General features: G+C 34.2%; 4 protein-coding genes and 1 long non-coding RNA gene across 9 annotated transcripts; 3 read left to right on the plus strand and 2 right to left on the minus strand.

The window, feature by feature from the left end:
• Positions 1 to 135: 135 nt before the first annotated feature.
• Positions 136 to 3,037, minus strand: LOC103871730. Its single transcript, XR_633565.3, has 5 exons — positions 2,097 to 3,037; positions 1,803 to 1,908; positions 1,564 to 1,685; positions 1,286 to 1,356; positions 136 to 705 (listed from the first exon to the last, which is right to left on the minus strand). It is a non-coding gene; the product is annotated as an uncharacterized LOC103871730 (long non-coding RNA).
• A 3,705-nt stretch (positions 3,038 to 6,742) lies between these two features.
• On the minus strand, positions 6,743 to 8,682 carry LOC103871731 (calcium uniporter protein 6, mitochondrial). Of its 5 annotated transcripts, none has more exons than XM_009150009.3 (3): positions 8,159 to 8,304; positions 7,619 to 8,040; positions 6,743 to 7,532 (listed from the first exon to the last, which is right to left on the minus strand). In XM_009150009.3, the coding sequence occupies exons 2-3, from the start codon at positions 8,003 to 8,005 to the stop codon at positions 7,029 to 7,031; spliced, it is 891 nt and encodes a 296-aa protein (XP_009148257.1). In that variant the 5' UTR covers positions 8,006 to 8,040; positions 8,159 to 8,304; the 3' UTR covers positions 6,743 to 7,028. The 5 variants fall into 5 exon arrangements, with proteins under 5 accessions (XP_009148257.1, XP_033129898.1, XP_033129896.1 ...); XM_033274007.1 differs by having other exon boundaries at positions 7,619 to 8,033; positions 8,159 to 8,302; XM_033274005.1 differs by lacking the exon at positions 8,159 to 8,304 and adding an exon at positions 8,581 to 8,682 and having other exon boundaries at positions 6,783 to 7,532.
• Positions 8,683 to 8,864: 182 nt separating this feature from the next.
• On the plus strand, positions 8,865 to 11,219 carry LOC103871733 (transmembrane emp24 domain-containing protein p24delta3). The gene is made up of 4 exons (XM_009150011.3): positions 8,865 to 9,885; positions 10,506 to 10,718; positions 10,789 to 10,865; positions 10,951 to 11,219. Exons 1-4 carry the CDS (start codon positions 9,646 to 9,648, stop codon positions 11,093 to 11,095), a joined length of 675 nt encoding a protein of 224 aa, XP_009148259.1. The 5' UTR covers positions 8,865 to 9,645; the 3' UTR covers positions 11,096 to 11,219.
• A 566-nt stretch (positions 11,220 to 11,785) lies between these two features.
• LOC103871734 (60S ribosomal protein L21-1) lies at positions 11,786 to 12,908 on the plus strand. Its single transcript, XM_009150012.3, has 2 exons — positions 11,786 to 12,077; positions 12,501 to 12,908. The coding sequence occupies exons 1-2, from the start codon at positions 11,841 to 11,843 to the stop codon at positions 12,756 to 12,758; spliced, it is 495 nt and encodes a 164-aa protein (XP_009148260.1). The 5' UTR covers positions 11,786 to 11,840; the 3' UTR covers positions 12,759 to 12,908.
• Positions 12,909 to 13,101: 193 nt separating this feature from the next.
• LOC103871735 (probable serine/threonine-protein kinase At1g09600) lies at positions 13,102 to 17,000 on the plus strand. Its single transcript, XM_033274004.1, has 7 exons — positions 13,102 to 13,974; positions 14,039 to 14,323; positions 14,596 to 15,144; positions 15,218 to 15,318; positions 15,393 to 15,498; positions 15,583 to 15,969; positions 16,051 to 17,000. The coding sequence occupies exons 1-7, from the start codon at positions 13,576 to 13,578 to the stop codon at positions 16,213 to 16,215; spliced, it is 1,992 nt and encodes a 663-aa protein (XP_033129895.1). The 5' UTR covers positions 13,102 to 13,575; the 3' UTR covers positions 16,216 to 17,000.
• Positions 17,001 to 17,160: the final 160 nt, after the last annotated feature.

A 17,160-nucleotide genomic window follows, 5' to 3' on the forward strand; every position in this document is an offset into this window, starting at 1 on the left:
CAACCAAATAATGGACTTTATTTTTTTTTGTCAGCACCATGCCAAAAAGTAGGTTAGTATTGTTTGCAGACTTGATGTCATCTTACATGAATCTAAAAAGATAATCAGTAAAATGCAGCCATGAAACAGAAGAAAAATAAAACTAATTTTAACACCTTCAGTTTGCTTTAAGGAAATTATTATTCAAATCTGAATCTTAACGATTCTTTGTAGGATTGAAAAAAACTCATTTCTCTTCTTCCAACCACAATATCTTTTTCTAGTTTGAACTGCATTGGTATAAAGAACACCATTACTGTGTCATGGCTTCCAACCGCAAAAGAAACATATATTGCTGCCAGCCTGCCACCAAACTCAGAAAGTGTTTTCTTCTGGAATGAATGCATCATGAACACTTGATGAAGATGAACCACTGCTTGTGTCACATTCAACACAGCAGTGAGGGATCATTCATCAATAGTGTTTCTGGTACATCATAACAACTCATAGGAGTTTCAGTTTCTTCAGCTACTGATTGAACAACTTTTGTTCCAGAGGAGTCAATGGCGTCCACTGTTAGCTTAACAAGGTAGCTGGTGAGGGAAGACTGTGCAATGAAACATGAAATTCTCATGTGTCGTTTGCCAAGACAGAAGCTATTTTACTCAAAGGAAGCTTTCTGTCAATGCTCCAGGATCAAGATTAAAGTGACATATACGACTATGGCTGCAATAGATAGAAAATGATAAAATCACAAATTAAGGTTCATATCAAATACTACAAACAACCACAGTAGATTTAGGAGTCCTTCAAGTACCAAACGAACAGAAATAAAGACTTGTTTTGGTGCTATGGCTTATGAAACATAAATAATCATTCTAAATTGTGTTCTTTCCTAATCATTTGATTCTGAACTTTTGGATCTGCACAAAATATTAATAAACAAAGAAGGAAAAAGCAAGTTGGAAAATAAAAAACCTACATATAACCAAGAAATAAAAAAAATTTAGACGATGGAGAAGTTTTAAACTCGTGTGAGCAAAGATATTAATTGGTTATATAACCTGGCAACATTCATGAACGGCTAGACTTTTTTAACGTGGTTAGTTGATACAATATTATTATGTTGTTAATATCAAATATAAAATTTGTTGTTAATTATATATCACTATTCATTAAAAGTAACAAATAAGCAAAATCATTAATAAAAATTATTTATAACATAACAAATAATCAAATTAGCTAAAATCATTTAGAATATGACTTATCAGCAAAATCACTTCTTAAATAATAATATAATAAATACCATTAAATCACTGATGGTAGGAAGAAGAAGAGGGTTCGTTGTTCTCACTGACTTGGGCTGAATCTTGAGTGCTGTGAATGTGTAAAACAAAGAAGATGAGAATCAAAAACTAGAAAAGACAAAGACAGCGTGAGAGGGAAACATAGCATGAGATCAACCCAAAAAAATCAAGATCACAATTCATATCGGCCAGTGGTGTATGAGCTGAACAATAGCAGAACACAATGGCATTTGAAAAAAAAAAGCAACTAAAAGCAATACAGATCAGAATAGCTTACACATAAGGATGAGAGCTGGTGTTCTGATTCACATGCAAGAATGGACACTGATAATGTTTGAGCATTGAAAGTCTGAGACTCATCTGTGTGGTATCAGATTCCTTCTCAAGGGCAGCTGCGGTCTGCATATAAACCAATATCACTAGAAAACTAAGACGGATCTGGATTTCTTCATGAGCCATTGAAACACACACACACAAAAAGGAAAAGAAAAAAAGAGAGAGATAAATAACAATTACCGCTCGGCAGTACTGGCAGATGATTGTTACATTTGAATGCTGATCCTCTGGCGGTTCCCAAGTGCCTAAACCATCTTCTGCTGACAAATGCTGATCCTCTAAAGTGCTGTGTAAAAAAGAATCAGAAACTCAATCTGAGTGATTCCGGATGCAACAAAAAAAATACTAACGCATTAAGGGAAACATGAATAACAAGAAAAGACTAACATAGCATAAGTTCAGCACAAGATAATAAATGATCAAAATTCATATATATATATATATATGCAAGCAATAAAGAAGAAGATAGATTACCCAGTATTTATGTTGTGGCTGGGGAATGGAAAGTCGGCACCACTTGTCAAGTTGCAGGCACGCCAATCAGGCTCCCATTTTCTTGTCAAAAAATCATCGTTGCAGATATGCTCCCTTTCTCCAGTTGTAACCAATGGAAACTTGGTATTACTTGCCCAGTAGCAGAAACGCCAGGCACGCTCCTTTTCGTTTTCGAAGACACGCCAGGTACAAGCCGCTATAATAATGACTTCCACCCATTACAGTAACCGCTATACACGAATTTGATGAAACCCTAAACTCATAATAAGATTTACCAAAGTCTCCAACCAGAACATCAATAAAGCAGCATGAAATTCAAAGATTGAGACAGGAATTTACCACTCGCGAGAAGCAACAAGCGCACGTTAGAAATTCGGAGCTTTCCCGTCCAACGGGTAACGCTTCACGACAAGCCATGATTCTCTTCTCCTCCACTGAAGAAAGAAAAAAATTACTCTCTTATTTCAATCACGAAGCCGAACGACGGATAATAGATGACGCTCCCTTATAAGCTAGGGCAAAGTCGGTGGTGGATTTGTATCTTTTTGTAAATTAAACCCCAAGCTTAATGTTCATCAAACTATGTACTTATTATTGTGTTAAAAGTTTTAAAACATTCACTAGATCTCAACCCGCGCAATAGCGCAGATTTATTTTTTATTAATTTTTTTATAAATATTTTGTTTTCAATTCTAAATGGTATACATTGTAATATATCTGAAGTTATCTATCAATTTGTAAAACATAATAATTTTACTGTATATTTTTTATTGAATAGATTGTTTAAAACTTTCACATGTATTTGTATCTTCTTCTATATATATTTTTAGATTATTATTTCATTATTAAAATCGTAACTATATATATAAAGATTGGTAAATTATTGTTTTATTGTCATCTTCAAATATATTGTAACATTTCACAAATTTAGGAACTTTTTAAGAAATTAAACTTTTAGCTTCATAGATTTATATTATCGAGTAAATAATTAAACATTTAGTTTTTGTTAATTTTTAAAATAAACTATATAGTTTTAAATTTGTTTTCATTAGTTTAAGGTAGTATAAATTAATTATTGTTAGATAATGATGATTTTTGTCATTTAAAAAAAATCTTTATAATTTTAAAAGTTAACATCGACAAATACGAAGGTAAACTATTATAACATTAAATTATATCTATTTAATCTATACAATCTATAAATCCAATAGATCATCTATTGTTTAAATCTAATTATGATAGCTCAATAAAAATTTTTGGTAAACCCAAAATTATCAGGTAGCTAATTTTTGTCTGGGAAAAAAATATTGATGTAAGCCTAACATATATTGTAACTTGTATTGGGTGTATTGTCGATGATTTTCATCGTCCCTTTTGTTTCTTCGGTAAACTAAATAGGTAGAAAAACTTAGGAATTTATAAAATAACTCCAATCCATAAGTAAGCAAAAAAAAAAAAAAAACAGCTTGGCGAAATTGAGGTACCATAATAACCAATTCTCCTCTCCTCCAGAAGTGAATATCGGTTGGAGTTTCTGGAAAATAAAAACACCTCTGACGTTTTAGAACTTTTCAAAAAACAATCATAGCATTTAGTAATATACGTTAAGGTATTTATTTAAATTACATACCTCCTCATGCCTCCTTCACTTATAGTTGATTATGTTTCAAAAAATATAGGAAACCATTTGAAAAGATCAAAGCTTACAATCATATAATCTTTTTTTATGTCGCTTACAATCATAAACCCGGTCCAAATACGAGTTAAAGAGTTATATAGTCTTTGTCTGAAAAAACAAAAATATTCATACTGAAAAACAAAAGTAATCTTGATTTTTTTCATATGTTTTCGTAGAATGATTTTATTTTATCATTGATATGGGTAATGATAAAAGTTATATATGTGTCGTCCAAGAAAAAAGAAAGAGTAATATATGTTAAATCATTCAAATAGGCGTTAAACCAAAAGGAATAGTAATTTTCTTAAAACATAACCGTGAGATAAAGCAGATTATATTAGTAACGTTTCTTATTTAATACCAAGATTATTAATGATTGAAAAATGTAATGTGACCAATTCTAGTTGATAGTCTATTTTTTTAAATATCACACATGAATCAAGGTTGTGACTTCTGTTTTAATATATAAGATATATTAGAAATAGTTTAGAAAATATCTTTATATAAATATTTTTGTTTGACTAATATTTAATTATAAATTGTTTTATATCTTAAATTTTTAACTTTATAATAAAAAATATTGTTTCAGATAGCAGCACAATATATATAAGAATTCTCTTAACTTTTAAATATATTTTCACTATTTTATTATTGAGTTTATAATTAATTATTTAATATAATATATATATTTAATATTATTAAAATAAAATTCGTGTTTTATTATATATAAAATTCATTACGGGTTTTGTAAAAATTAATAAATACTCTGTTAAAAACTAATAATAAATCAATGACCTATATAAAAACTTAAAACCTAATAAATATGACAAATAAGAAAATAAGAATTTTAATATAACATATAGATTTAAATATTATTAAATCAAAATTCGTTTTAATTATATATAAAATTAATTATATATATTTTTTTAATTAATAAATTACTGATTCAACTAAAAATTATTAATAAATCAATGACTAAGCTAAAACATAATAAAAGCATGACAAATAAGCAAATTGACTAAAATCATAAAAAAACATGACAAATAAGCAAAATCAAAATAATTATATATCTAATTACATATTTTATAGTTATATTATTTAAATTAATAAATTATAGACTCAACTAAAATTATTAATAAAGTAATGACTCAGTTTATACCTAATTAAAACTTGACAAACAAGTAAAACTAGATTTTGACCCGCGCTTAAGAAGCGCGGGTAGTTTTTTGTTCTAAATCCGCTAAAATTAAAACAATTTTTAACCATTTATTAGTTATATGCAGTGTTTAGAAACCCGATCTGGACCCGCGGTTAAACCAGTTAACCCGATAACCCAAGATAAATCCGATTCGGGTTTTGTGAAGAAACCAAAATTTAAAAACCCGCTAAAACCCGTTAAAGCCCGGAAGCCGGTACCGGTTGAACCACTGGTTGAACCAAAACCAATGGACAATTTTTTTAGTTTTTTATTTTTGTTTTTAAAATCTATTTTGTATAATTTTTAATTAAGAAATTAGGTTTTTCGGTTTTGATGTCGTCAATTTATTAATGATGTTTTACTTTTGGTAAAATGTCAGATTTGAAATTTAATTTTATTATTCACTTTAGAAAAAATATTTATGAATTTTTAAACCCTGATATGTTTTATAAAAATATTTAAGAAATACTTAACTTTAGTTTCTCTATATATATTTTTGATAGCTAATATATTAATATATAATAAATTAACTATGATAATATATTGTTAGGCAAAATTTAAGTAGGACCATAAAATTATTAGCTCTTAGAAAAGGGTCAACCTTCATATATAGATTTATTTAAACTCATTTTCTTTTAATAAAGTAGATTCTTTAAGTTTCATTAGATTTGGTAATCGAAGATGATGGGATAAAAATATGGTCGATTTTGTTTAATATATTATTCTCGTATATTTTAAGAGGTTGCTAGTTTGTGGGAATATTCTTTTGGCTTTTTCTATTTTTTATATCTTTCACATAAACTGTTACATAAATTACTAAACGAAATCCAACAATACGTGCTAATATAAAACAATAAAATAAAATTTTAGAATACGTTTTGGAGGTTGGAACAAATGTTTAAAATATAATTACAAAGGCACATATACGTTTTGGTTATTTTTGTACTACGACCCGAGAGAGAACTTGATTATTAGGTTAATAATTAGTATACAACTATCTAATAGCCCAAGCTGTTTTATATATGGGTATAGTTAGACTAAAATTTTTTAAGACAAATTTAACCTTAATGAATAGGTGCAGTAACCTTGTTTAAGTAGATTTTTCAAGATTGCTTCCCTTTTAATAGTATAGATTACCTAAAATCATGAAAGTCATGACAAATAAGCTAAATCACTTTATAATTAATAGTATAGATTATAAAAGTTAAAAGTTAAGATAAAAAAAACAATTGATAAGTAAATATTAGTCAAGCAAAAAATTATATAAAGATATTTTATAAACTATTTCTAAGATATGAATGTTTAAAAAAAATTAACACTGTATATATTTTGATTAAAAAAATATTTAACATATATAAATATTTTGATGTTTGATTTAATTATTTAAAACCATAAATAATAACTTATATGTTGGTTTTAGATTAATAAAACATAAACTAATAAATATTCAAGTTTACGTCCGTATATGCTGGTAAAACACATAGTTTAAATTAAAAGTAATGAAGTTTAAGTCGTTGTTATAGCATCTGTTTATTTGTATTTTTAGAATATAAAATGTTAGGAGGTTCTTAGGTTTGAAACAACACTTTTAAGTTGGGTCAGATATTTGTTAAGTGATCGTGCTACATTTTAATAGTGTTTTGAACTTTTTACTCAATTAACGTATAATTTCTCTTACCAAAAAATAGATATAGTTTTTTTTTTACTTTACAGATCCCCGTAACATGTGAAATAATTTGGGCAGCAAACTAAAAACAGTAACTTTTAGTTACTATGTTGAACATATCCAGCCCAAGAAAAATGTGTTCGGGTCTTTTTGGGTATTATGTTGCATGTCCGGCCCAAGACACAATGAAGGCCCTTTGGCCCAAACAGTAACTGTTAAAATTTGTTAAACCAATCATTCACAGTAATAAAAATGGTCATTGGTTACTTATGTATGATTTGGAACATACACACACAAAGATGTTCGAAACCAACCTTTGTCAAAGAAAAAGAAAAAAAAGTGTAATTTTTATTTGTTTGTTTGTTTAAATCAGTCTTTGCGACTCTGCAACGAATCCTCCAGATCGAGTTCTAACCCAACGCGGTTCCTTATAGTCGCAGCCGCGTGACAAGACGAGGACGTCGTCGTTTTGCACATCCTCCCCAACTCCTTAAACCTCTCCACATCAAAATGTTGACTTTTCAACAGCTTCCTCTGCCTCGAGAGGAACAGTCTCTTCATAAAATCCTGATAAGTCGGATCCCTCGAAGTTATCAAAAAGTAAGCGTATCCCACGATGATACTAGTCGCTGTCGCAAAGAACGTGATTGGTTCCATCACATCCCACGAGAACTCCCAGAAAGTTAGTCTAACGAAGAGACCAATCTGAACTATCGCAGTAGCTAGACCGCCCCAAAGAATCCTCCTCACTTGTCTGTGAGCTAACACATCGATCTCTTCCTTCATGTTCCTCAGCTTGTTGAACTCGTCCTTGATTTGATCTTCCTCTGGAGTTTCATCTAGAGGCATCGCTCGTCTGATCAGATCCACCACCTGAAACAAAAAAAAAAGATTCGATATTTTTTGAAAAGAAAGAGAAAATTAAAGATTTTTTTGAAGAGACATTAATATTCTCGGACCTTGTCGGGATGAAGATAGACTTTGTCGCGGAAGATCAAGACGACTCCTGCATCGTCAAGAACGCGAGCAAAGACGTGAGCTTCGTCGGGAGATCTAGCGAGACCCATTCCCTGAGAAGCTTCTACAAGTGCACTGTAAGGGACGACGTCTCTTTCAGACATACCGACAAGCTTCTTCCTCATGTCTTCAACGTTCACCAGCCTCATTAACTTTTTGGCCTCCGCCATAGTGATCTCCTTGTCCTTCTTCATTTCCTCCTCTTTCTCCGGCGAGGTTTTGACGGTGAAGCTCCTTAACCCACCAACACCAAGCATCAACGTCCTCTGTGAAGACCCTCTGATCGCGGCGGACATCGCCGTACGTCTTATCAAACCCATTGACCACATTTTTTTTTTCACGAACTGGTTCGAAGATCTGAGCTCTACGTGAAAGCAAGCAAAGTAATTAAATTAGTCTCGTAGATCAAGAATTATAAAAAGCCATGAATATGAATTTAAAAAAAACAGGTGTGATTCGATTCGTTTAAGAAGTGACTTAACGCGCTCAATTAAGAATCTAAAGCTCTTTTATAAACTCCATAAAGATCACATGATTCGGACATTATGTAGAAACTAAAGAGCCATTAACTTTATTTATTGGATTTAGAAAATCAGAAAAGGAGGAAAAAAGTACAAAAAACTAAAAAAGTTGTTAGGTGATAACCATTGTTGACTTAGCAATGCATCATAACTGCTTTTCCTAGATCAGAAATCACCACAATTTCAACATGATTTTAATTTCTTGTTGTTGGAGTATAGTACTACTATTTATGCATATTTATGGAAGCTTGCTTGATTTATCCATCTACCCTTCTGTGACCTATCCTTTTCCTTGGATTTAAGTTTTGACGCGGAATGTATACGGAACAAGCTACTTCGTTGGCACATGAACAAACACATAACAACACGTATAATGCATGTACCTGAATAATACTTCGAGTTTTGCTTTTTTTCCTATAGATTGATAATGTGAATGAAGAAGAAGACCAAAAATTTTTTTTAGACCTGCCGTCCACTGCTTGATAGTTTTTGCATTGTGTAGCTCTCTCTTTGGAGGCACTCTTTCGAAAGAGAAAGCAAGAATAGTTTATCCTCTTGCTTGTTTTGCCCCTTTTTATCTCCTTGAGAATAGCTACGATCGTTGTACGATCTCAAGGGCCAGATTTGTTTGTTGAATCCTTTATCTTTTTTGATCTTTTTTTTTGTTTGTTGAATCTTCTTTCTTTGCGATTTAAACACAAAATTCCAGAGAAGGTGACTACATTTCAGGGCTTTTTTTTAATAGTATCAATTTCCACGTTCATTTTATTGAATCAACGAGAAGACAATATTTTATTTTTGTTATTGAATTGTAGATGATTAATGAAATATCTATATATTGCACAAATAAACAATAGTTTGAACCACGTTACTATTTGAGCAAACATAGGTTTAACGTGCAAACAAAGAAGAGTTTATTAAGAGGTTAACTGAACAAGACAACTAAAAAGGTTTTTTATATGTTGTGCTTGTCTTACCATAAACATGTTGCTTACATGTAAGTGTAATAAAATGATTAATAAATTTGGAATTGATAAGATTTAGTGCTAGATTTGAATCGACATTGCAATTAGGGCACCACTTTCGTAAAGGAGTAATTAATAGCAATTATTAAAAATACGTACGTAAACTAGCAATAATGACATTATGAGTTGTCTTTATGCAGAACTATCGCTAGCCTGGCCATTTAATTATTAAACATGGTTTAATTTCATGTAATCGTTTAAGTATGCCAAATTGTCTTTTTATTACAAATTTTTGATTGGTAATCACAAAAGCCTCTCAACTCGATATTATCTAAATTAAACATAAATGCCCCATGTCTTAATGCAATAAGGCCCAATAAACAAATTATGCTTCCAAAGAAAAAAAATTAAAGAGAATTAAAATGAACAAACAGAAAAACGACTGAGAGCAAAGATCGGCACACGACCACAATACACGGATCGATGAATACAATGGGAGTGTTTGTAAGCTCTTTGAAGATGGCTGCTAAGAAGATACAACACGGCCTCCTCACGGCATTCCTTCTATTGATTCTGGTTCCGGTTGGTGAGGCGGTTTGGCTAGACGTGCCTACCACGGGAACAAAATGTGTGTCTGAAGAAATCCAGAGCAATGTAGTTGTATTGGCTGATTACATTATCATCTCTGAGGATGACTCCTTATTACCCACTATATCTGTCAAGGTAAATTGTCTTCCATCTCTGTTCCGAATCATCAACTTCAGTGATTTGAATCTGCATTTTGTTACTTGATCCGTGAGCTACAACTGATCCATACTCAAAATGTCCGAAAGTAAACACGGTGAATTAATAAAGGGTGAGTTTAATTCTCTATCCGAGTTTCCTTATTTGGATTATTGTGATCATGATGTTGCATGTCTTCTTTGATTGCCATAATTAATTTATTTGTTAATTACCGAAGGCAGTTTCAACTCGTTGGTGATAATTATGGCATCTCATATTCACGTAGTAATAACACAAAGACATTTCAAATGTTAGCGACGTGATAGTAACGAGAGATCTTTATATGGTTTTGTCTTGGCATTTTGAGATCATAGTTTTTGTTGGAAAAGTATCATTAGAGCTTGAGCGTCACAATTCACCGATGATTGTGTTTAGCTAAATCCCAGTGAATACTTCTTTGGCCGTAACATGAAGATCCTAAAGTATGAGACTGGTGCTTTTGATGACAATCTGCGTCTGAGTTTGCAATGTTTGTCTAGGACTTACTATAATTACTATTTCAAGTTTTTTTTTTGTTGAAATGTTTCTGCCTCTGAGTTTTGAGAGTCTTAATGTTGTAGGTGACGTCCCCATATGGCAAAAATCTGCACCAAATGGAAAACGTGACGGTTGGGGAATTTGCATTTACAACGCAAGAATCAGGGAACTACATGGCGTGCTTTACGGCAGATACAAAGAGTCACGGAAACAAAAATGTTAGCATCAGCGTTGACTGGAAAACTGGAATCGCTGCTAAGGATTGGAAAAATATTGCTAAGAAAGAGAAGATCGAGGTGAGCTTTCATAGACTTTTTTTACATTTTCAAAGACATTTAAAATATGATTTGGTGTTTGTTAACGTAGGGAGTGGAGCTGGAGATAAGGAAACTTGAAGCTGCAGTGGAAGCCATCCATGAAAATTTAGTTTACATAAGAAACAAGTAAAAAATATAATATATTCAGCTGCATATTCACTTCTAAAGTCTAAAGTTTTGTGTTATCAACTCAAAATGGGTAATTTTGCAGAGAAGCAGATATGAGAACCGTGAGTGAGAAAACGAACTCGAGAGTAGCTTGGTTCAGTACAATGTCGATGGGTATTTGCATTGCTGTCTCTGGTATACAAGTAGTTTACTTGAAGCAATACTTTCAGAAGAAGAAGCTTATATAAGCTAGTTTTGACTCATCCACATCCTTTTTAAGAACTTTTTGTTGGGTTCAAAGTAATAATAAAGATTTAATTTGCAGTTTCTGTTACTTCAGGGATAAAAGCCAATAAACAGATTTTCATTTCTTCAATTTTTTTTAAATTATTCATATATAGTATAACCTCTTTAAATTAATACTCTATAAATTAATATACACTAAAAATCTCTATAAAATAATATAATTTATAATCTCAAATTAAGTTTTTGGTTCAATTAGTAGATCGATAAATTAATATCTCTATAAATTAATAAAAAATTATAGTTTTGGTGTAATTCTAACATTATTAATTTATAGAGGTTTCACTGTACTTATTTATTGTGTATATGTGTGTTAAATATATGTTATTTCAACAAGTCTAAATTTTTTTTTGTTATCTTGGAAATATTAACGATCATATTGGCAAATATGCTAATGTTTTTTTTTTTTTTTTTTTTTTTTTTTTTGGCATCAAATATGCTAATGTTTTTACAACAAAAAGTACACATTTATATTTATCAATCAACACCATAAGATAAAATCAGTTCGGTCATATCAGTATTTACAGTGAAGCCCAAATATGTGATGAGCTTATACAAACAAGCAATCCCAAATTCAAATAAAAGGCCCATTAAAAAAACCCTAAGCTCAGAAGACATAATATAAGCGTCTTCCTCCTTTCGTTGGTTCGGCGGCGCGGCGTTTTCACTTGTTGCAGGGAAGAAAAAAAAATGCCGGCAGGTCATGGAGTTCGCGCGAGGACGAGGGATCTGTTCGCGAGGGGGTTCAGGAAGAAGGGTACAATCCCATTGTCTACCTACCTCAGAACCTTCAAGGTCGGCGACTACGTCGATGTGAAAGTGAACGGTGCGATCCACAAGGGTATGCCTCACAAGTTCTACCATGGTCGTACCGGTCGTGTCTGGAACGTCACCAAGCGCGCCGTTGGTGTTGAAGTCAACAAACAGGTCTGAAACAGCTCACGTTGATTGTTCAAATCTGTTTCTTTTATGTTGAAATGTGCAGTTACTTGGTTCGGTTCAGGTTTTGAGATTTGTCTGAAAGGTTTAATTTTTAATTATGTTTTGTGTTGTTTGTGCGGGAACTAGTTATCTACTGTGTTGTAGCTTGGTTTTAGATTTCAAAAAGTGACTGCTTTGATTTTTATGAGCATTGTGTTGCATTTGCATCAATAGTTCTCTCTATTTGGGTTTCGTTGATTGAATACTTCGATTCATGACTTTATATGAATGTTGGCTTCAAATCATGTCTTAATAGGCGTTAATACTGTTGTTTGACTCACTGGAGCCAACCATATACATTATGTATACTCGGCCTTTTGTACTTTCTGTATGTGTGAGTGACATATATGTTTGGTGGGTGTGTTTCAGATTGGCAACAGGATCATAAGGAAGAGGCTTCATGTGCGTGTGGAGCACGTGCAGCAGTCCAGGTGCGCAGAGGAGTTCAAGCTGAGGATTAAGAAGAACGATGAGCTCAAGGCCGCAGCCAAAGCCAGAGGCGAGACGATAAGCACCAAGAGGCAACCTAAAGGACCCAAACCAGGATTCATGGTTGAGGGTATGACCTTGGAGACCGTCACTCCTATCCCCTACGACGTCGTCAACGATCTCAAGGGAGGCTATTAGTTTTCTACTTTCTTCCCTCCCAGTGTTTTGGAGCTTTCCGTCTTGTGTTTTGTAGCAACTTGAAACTTTTGTCTCTTATTTTAAATGACAGATCTTTGGTTATTGATAATTTTGTGACTGCCATTATGAAAATGTTATCTTTTCCCCCAACCAATTAGCTTAGATTAATTATTGAATTTTAAATAGAAGCAATGTGACTCTCAGCCATTGTGGGGTTCGTTGAGGTGGGGGCTACGTGGCGTTCACGTAGCGTCTCAGCAACACACACACACTCTCCTCGTTAACTTTGTGTTTCAACACTGCACTCAAAAGAGTCTAGTGTGTATTTCTGTTACTCTTGTAACCAAGTCTCCTTCCTCTAGAGACAGATAGAAAACCAGCTGCTTCTTCATTTCTCTTTGAAGCTTTTGGTTAAAATCTGTTTTTCTCATTGAATTTCCCAAATTAGATAAAAGAAGAGAAAGAAACCTCATTTCATCGGTTACTAAATATTCTCATTCACTCACATTCCAAATCTCTCTCTCTCTCTCTTGATCATCTTTCTTCTCTACTGACCAAAGTAGGAACCTTTGTATAAAAGACCAAAACAGACTGTTGCTGATCTCACATTCTCTAGTTTTGTTAGATCTACAAAACCTCCTCTCTGTTTTGGTTCAAAGTAGGAACCTTTGTATAAAAGGCCAAAACCACATTTGATCCAAAAAGCTCGAATCTTTGAGTTGTTTTGGTGGTTGTGTGAGGATTAGTGAAGAAGCATAAGGAGGCTAATCAAGCCACACAGTTTCCTGATTCCTAATCAGGAAGCTGTGGAAAAACTATGGGCTGCAATGTCTCCAAAGGAACACGAACAAACGATACCGTGAAGAAGAGTGTGAAGGAGAAGAAAAAGCCTGTTCCTTCAAGCAAAGCCAATGTAGGAGGAGGATCCGAGGAAAGAGCTAGCTTTATCAACAGCAACATCAACGAAGCCACATTGGAGCTCTTGATACCCTCTGATGATGGTGCTGAGAAGAAGGTGAGAAAATCTTCCAGATCTGTGTTCCAGAGACGGCTCACCACAGACACCAGTAAAGTAGGAGCATTGCTGCAGCAACCTAATGGAGAAAGAGGAGCTCAGGTTGTGGCTGGTTGGCCTTCATGGCTAGCTTCCGTTGCTGGAGAAGCCATCAATGGTTGGATTCCACGCAAGGCTGATTCCTTCGAGAGGATGGAGAAGGTGAGAGGCCTTTTTGTTTAAGAAATTATCATTTTTGATTTGACATTCTTGTTTACTTTTTTAGATTGGACAAGGGACGTATAGCAGTGTGTACAAAGCTAGGGACTTAGAGACGAACAAGATAGTTGCGCTGAAGAAAGTGAGGTTTGCTAATATGGATCCGGAGAGTGTTAGGTTCATGGCGAGAGAGATCATCATCCTTAGAAGGCTTGACCATCCTAATGTTATGAAGCTTGAGGGTTTGATCACTTCGAGGGTGTCAGGGAGTATGTACCTTATCTTTGAGTACATGGAGCATGATCTCTCAGGGCTTGCTTCAACCCCTGGTGTTAAGTTCTCTGAGGCACAGGTAATTAGTTATTAGTTACTTCATTCGTTTCCGAAAATAAGATTTTATAGAATTTTAAAGTAGTTTTAGTAGTTAATGTTGATAAGTTGTATACTTTTAAAAAATATTTATTGAAAATATTTGAATTTGCTAAATATTAGTGGTTGATAGTTATTGAAAAATGTATATTAAAGTAAACAACAAAGCTAAAACAACAATTAAAATGAAACGGAATGAGTAGTATTATTGTTTTTTCTTAATGTTCTCATCAAAAGTATTGTCTTTTGGTGCAGATTAAATGCTATATGAAACAATTGTTACATGGTCTAGAACATTGTCACAGCCGAGGTGTATTGCATCGTGACATCAAGGGCTCTAATCTGCTTCTTGACAGTAACAACAATCTCAAAATTGCGGATTTTGGTCTTGCTAACTTTTACGGAGACCAACACCAGAAGCAGCCTCTCACTAGCCGTGTTGTGACTCTGTGGTACCGTCCACCTGAACTCCTGCTCGGTTCAATGGACTACGGCGTTACTGTGGATCTGTGGAGCACGGGGTGCATTTTAGCTGAGCTTTTTAATGGGAAGCCTATCATGCCTGGAAGAACTGAGGTGGAACAACTGCACAAGATCTTCAAACTCTGTGGATCGCCTTCTGAAGAGTATTGGAAGAGATCGAAACTTTCGCAGGCCACAGTCTTTAAACCTCAGAATCCTTACAAGAGGTGTGTAGCCGAGACGTTTAAGAGTCTTCCTTCTTCAGCTTTGGCGTTAGTTGAAGTTCTTTTAGCTGTTGAACCAGATGCACGTGGAACCACGGCTCTTGCCCTTCAAAGCGAGGTAAAAGCTATGAAACATCAATGACGTTGTCTAGATCCTTCTTATCTCACACTTTTGTATTTTTTTTTTCAAGTTCTTTACGACAAAGCCTTATGCAAGCGACCCATCAAGTTTACCAAAGTACAAACCCAAAAAGGAAATTGATGTGAAGCTTCGAGAGGAGGAAGCAAGACGGTAAGAGCCAGTTTCTACTCAGTATCATAGTGTAAATGAACACTGACACATTCCAATTTCGTCTTATCCACCAGGAAGAAAGGCACAAGTAGTAAGCAGAACGAGTCGAAACAAGTATCTAGAGAATCCAAAGCAGTGCCGGCTCCAGATGCCAATGCTGAGTTACTAGCATCACTACAAGTACGTATGGTTATAGCATAACTGACACAAATGTTTATAGTAATGTAATCTTGACTCTTGGTTTATTTTTTTTGTTCTTAAAAGAAACGTCAAGGGCAGAGTAACCAGACAAGCATGAGTGAAAAGTTCAATCCTAATGAAGACGCAGCTGGCTTCCTGATCGAACCACTGAAGAGTGGAACCGGACAAAACGGTTACGCACGCAATGGTGTGTCCTCGGGCTCGAGTAGGTCTACTCCTAGGAAAGAGCTGAGGGGACAACGGTCTTTTGTTCAACGCGGAGCGGCACAGTTGACAAAGTTCTCAAACTCGGTAGCTGCTAGAGATGCGTCACATTTCGCTATAGCAAACCCACGGTGGCTTGAAGATAGGTTGAATAATAACAACGACGGAAGGCAAGACGATGGTGATTGGTCCCAACGTTTGCTGGTTAAACCCAAAGATTGTACAAAGGACAAAGAATCCATACTGGTAAGAAGAACAACTGTGTGTTTTGCTTTTGCAGTGAAGCTTTTTGTGTGGGCTAATCACATTTTGTTTGCCATATTTTAGGGCTACGGTGAAAAGACAGAGAAAATGAACTACTCAGGGCCGTTAGTTTCTGCAGGAGGAAACTTAGATGAGATGTTGAAAGAACATGAAAGACAGATTCAGGTAGCGGTTCGAAAAGCTCGAGTGGACAAGAAGAGTAATAGGGATGATCATGGACAGACATAGGCCTGGGCATTCGGGTCGTCGGGTCGGACTCGGGTCGGATTCTTTCGGGTCCGGGTCTTTCGGGTCTAAGAGTTTAGGATCTGATAGGGTAATTTCAAATTTTCGGTTCCGGGTCGGTTCGGGTTGTGCCGGGTCCGGGTCGGGTCGGGTCTTAGATAGTTAGACCCATTCGGATAATTAGAATTTATCGGTTCGGTTTCGGGTCGGATTCGGTTCGGGTTCGATCTAAAAAAGACCTAAAAATACAAAAAAATATCTGAAAATATTTATATATCCGAAAATATTCAAAATTTTATTCAAAATTTGTGTTTTTATTATATTAAAATGTGTATATATACTAAACTTTGCGAAATACAACAACAATTCGTTGTCTCCTAGTGGTTGACCTCCATATTCTCTAGACAAATAACCCGTCTTCGACTCCCCCTTAATGCATTTTATTTAATTTACATTATTAATTCGGGTACCCATCGGGTTTCGGGTTCGGGTCGGGTCGGGTCCAAGACCCGCGGGTCCTCTACAACAAGACCCGATAGGGTAATTTGATAGGGTAATTTGATCGGGTCGGTTCCTACCCGAACCGGGTTTTTTCGGATCGGTTCCGGGTCGGGTCTTCGGGTCCGGGTAAAATGCCCACACCTAGACAGACACAAGCGTTTCTTGCTGCAAACGGTAGGTGAGAGATATCAAACAATCAAAGAGAAGAAAATAAATAATCTTTGGTGAAGTGTTGTGTAGTGTTGAAAGCTAGACTTGTGTAATTTATTTATTCTTCATTCGTTTCATTTTTTTTTTATTTTTTTTTAATGTTAGTAGAGTCCTCATCAGAAAAATCATTTAAATAATTTTAAAACAAATATTAAGTTTACATGATTTATTCTCTTTATTGAAACATGGAAATTGTAAGTTTTAATAACAAAAAATACTTTCCTATTTTGGTTGTAC

This window comes from Brassica rapa, chromosome A06 (assembly GCF_000309985.2).
Source record: "Brassica rapa cultivar Chiifu-401-42 chromosome A06, CAAS_Brap_v3.01, whole genome shotgun sequence".
Classification (NCBI taxonomy): Eukaryota; Viridiplantae; Streptophyta; class Magnoliopsida; order Brassicales; family Brassicaceae; genus Brassica; species Brassica rapa.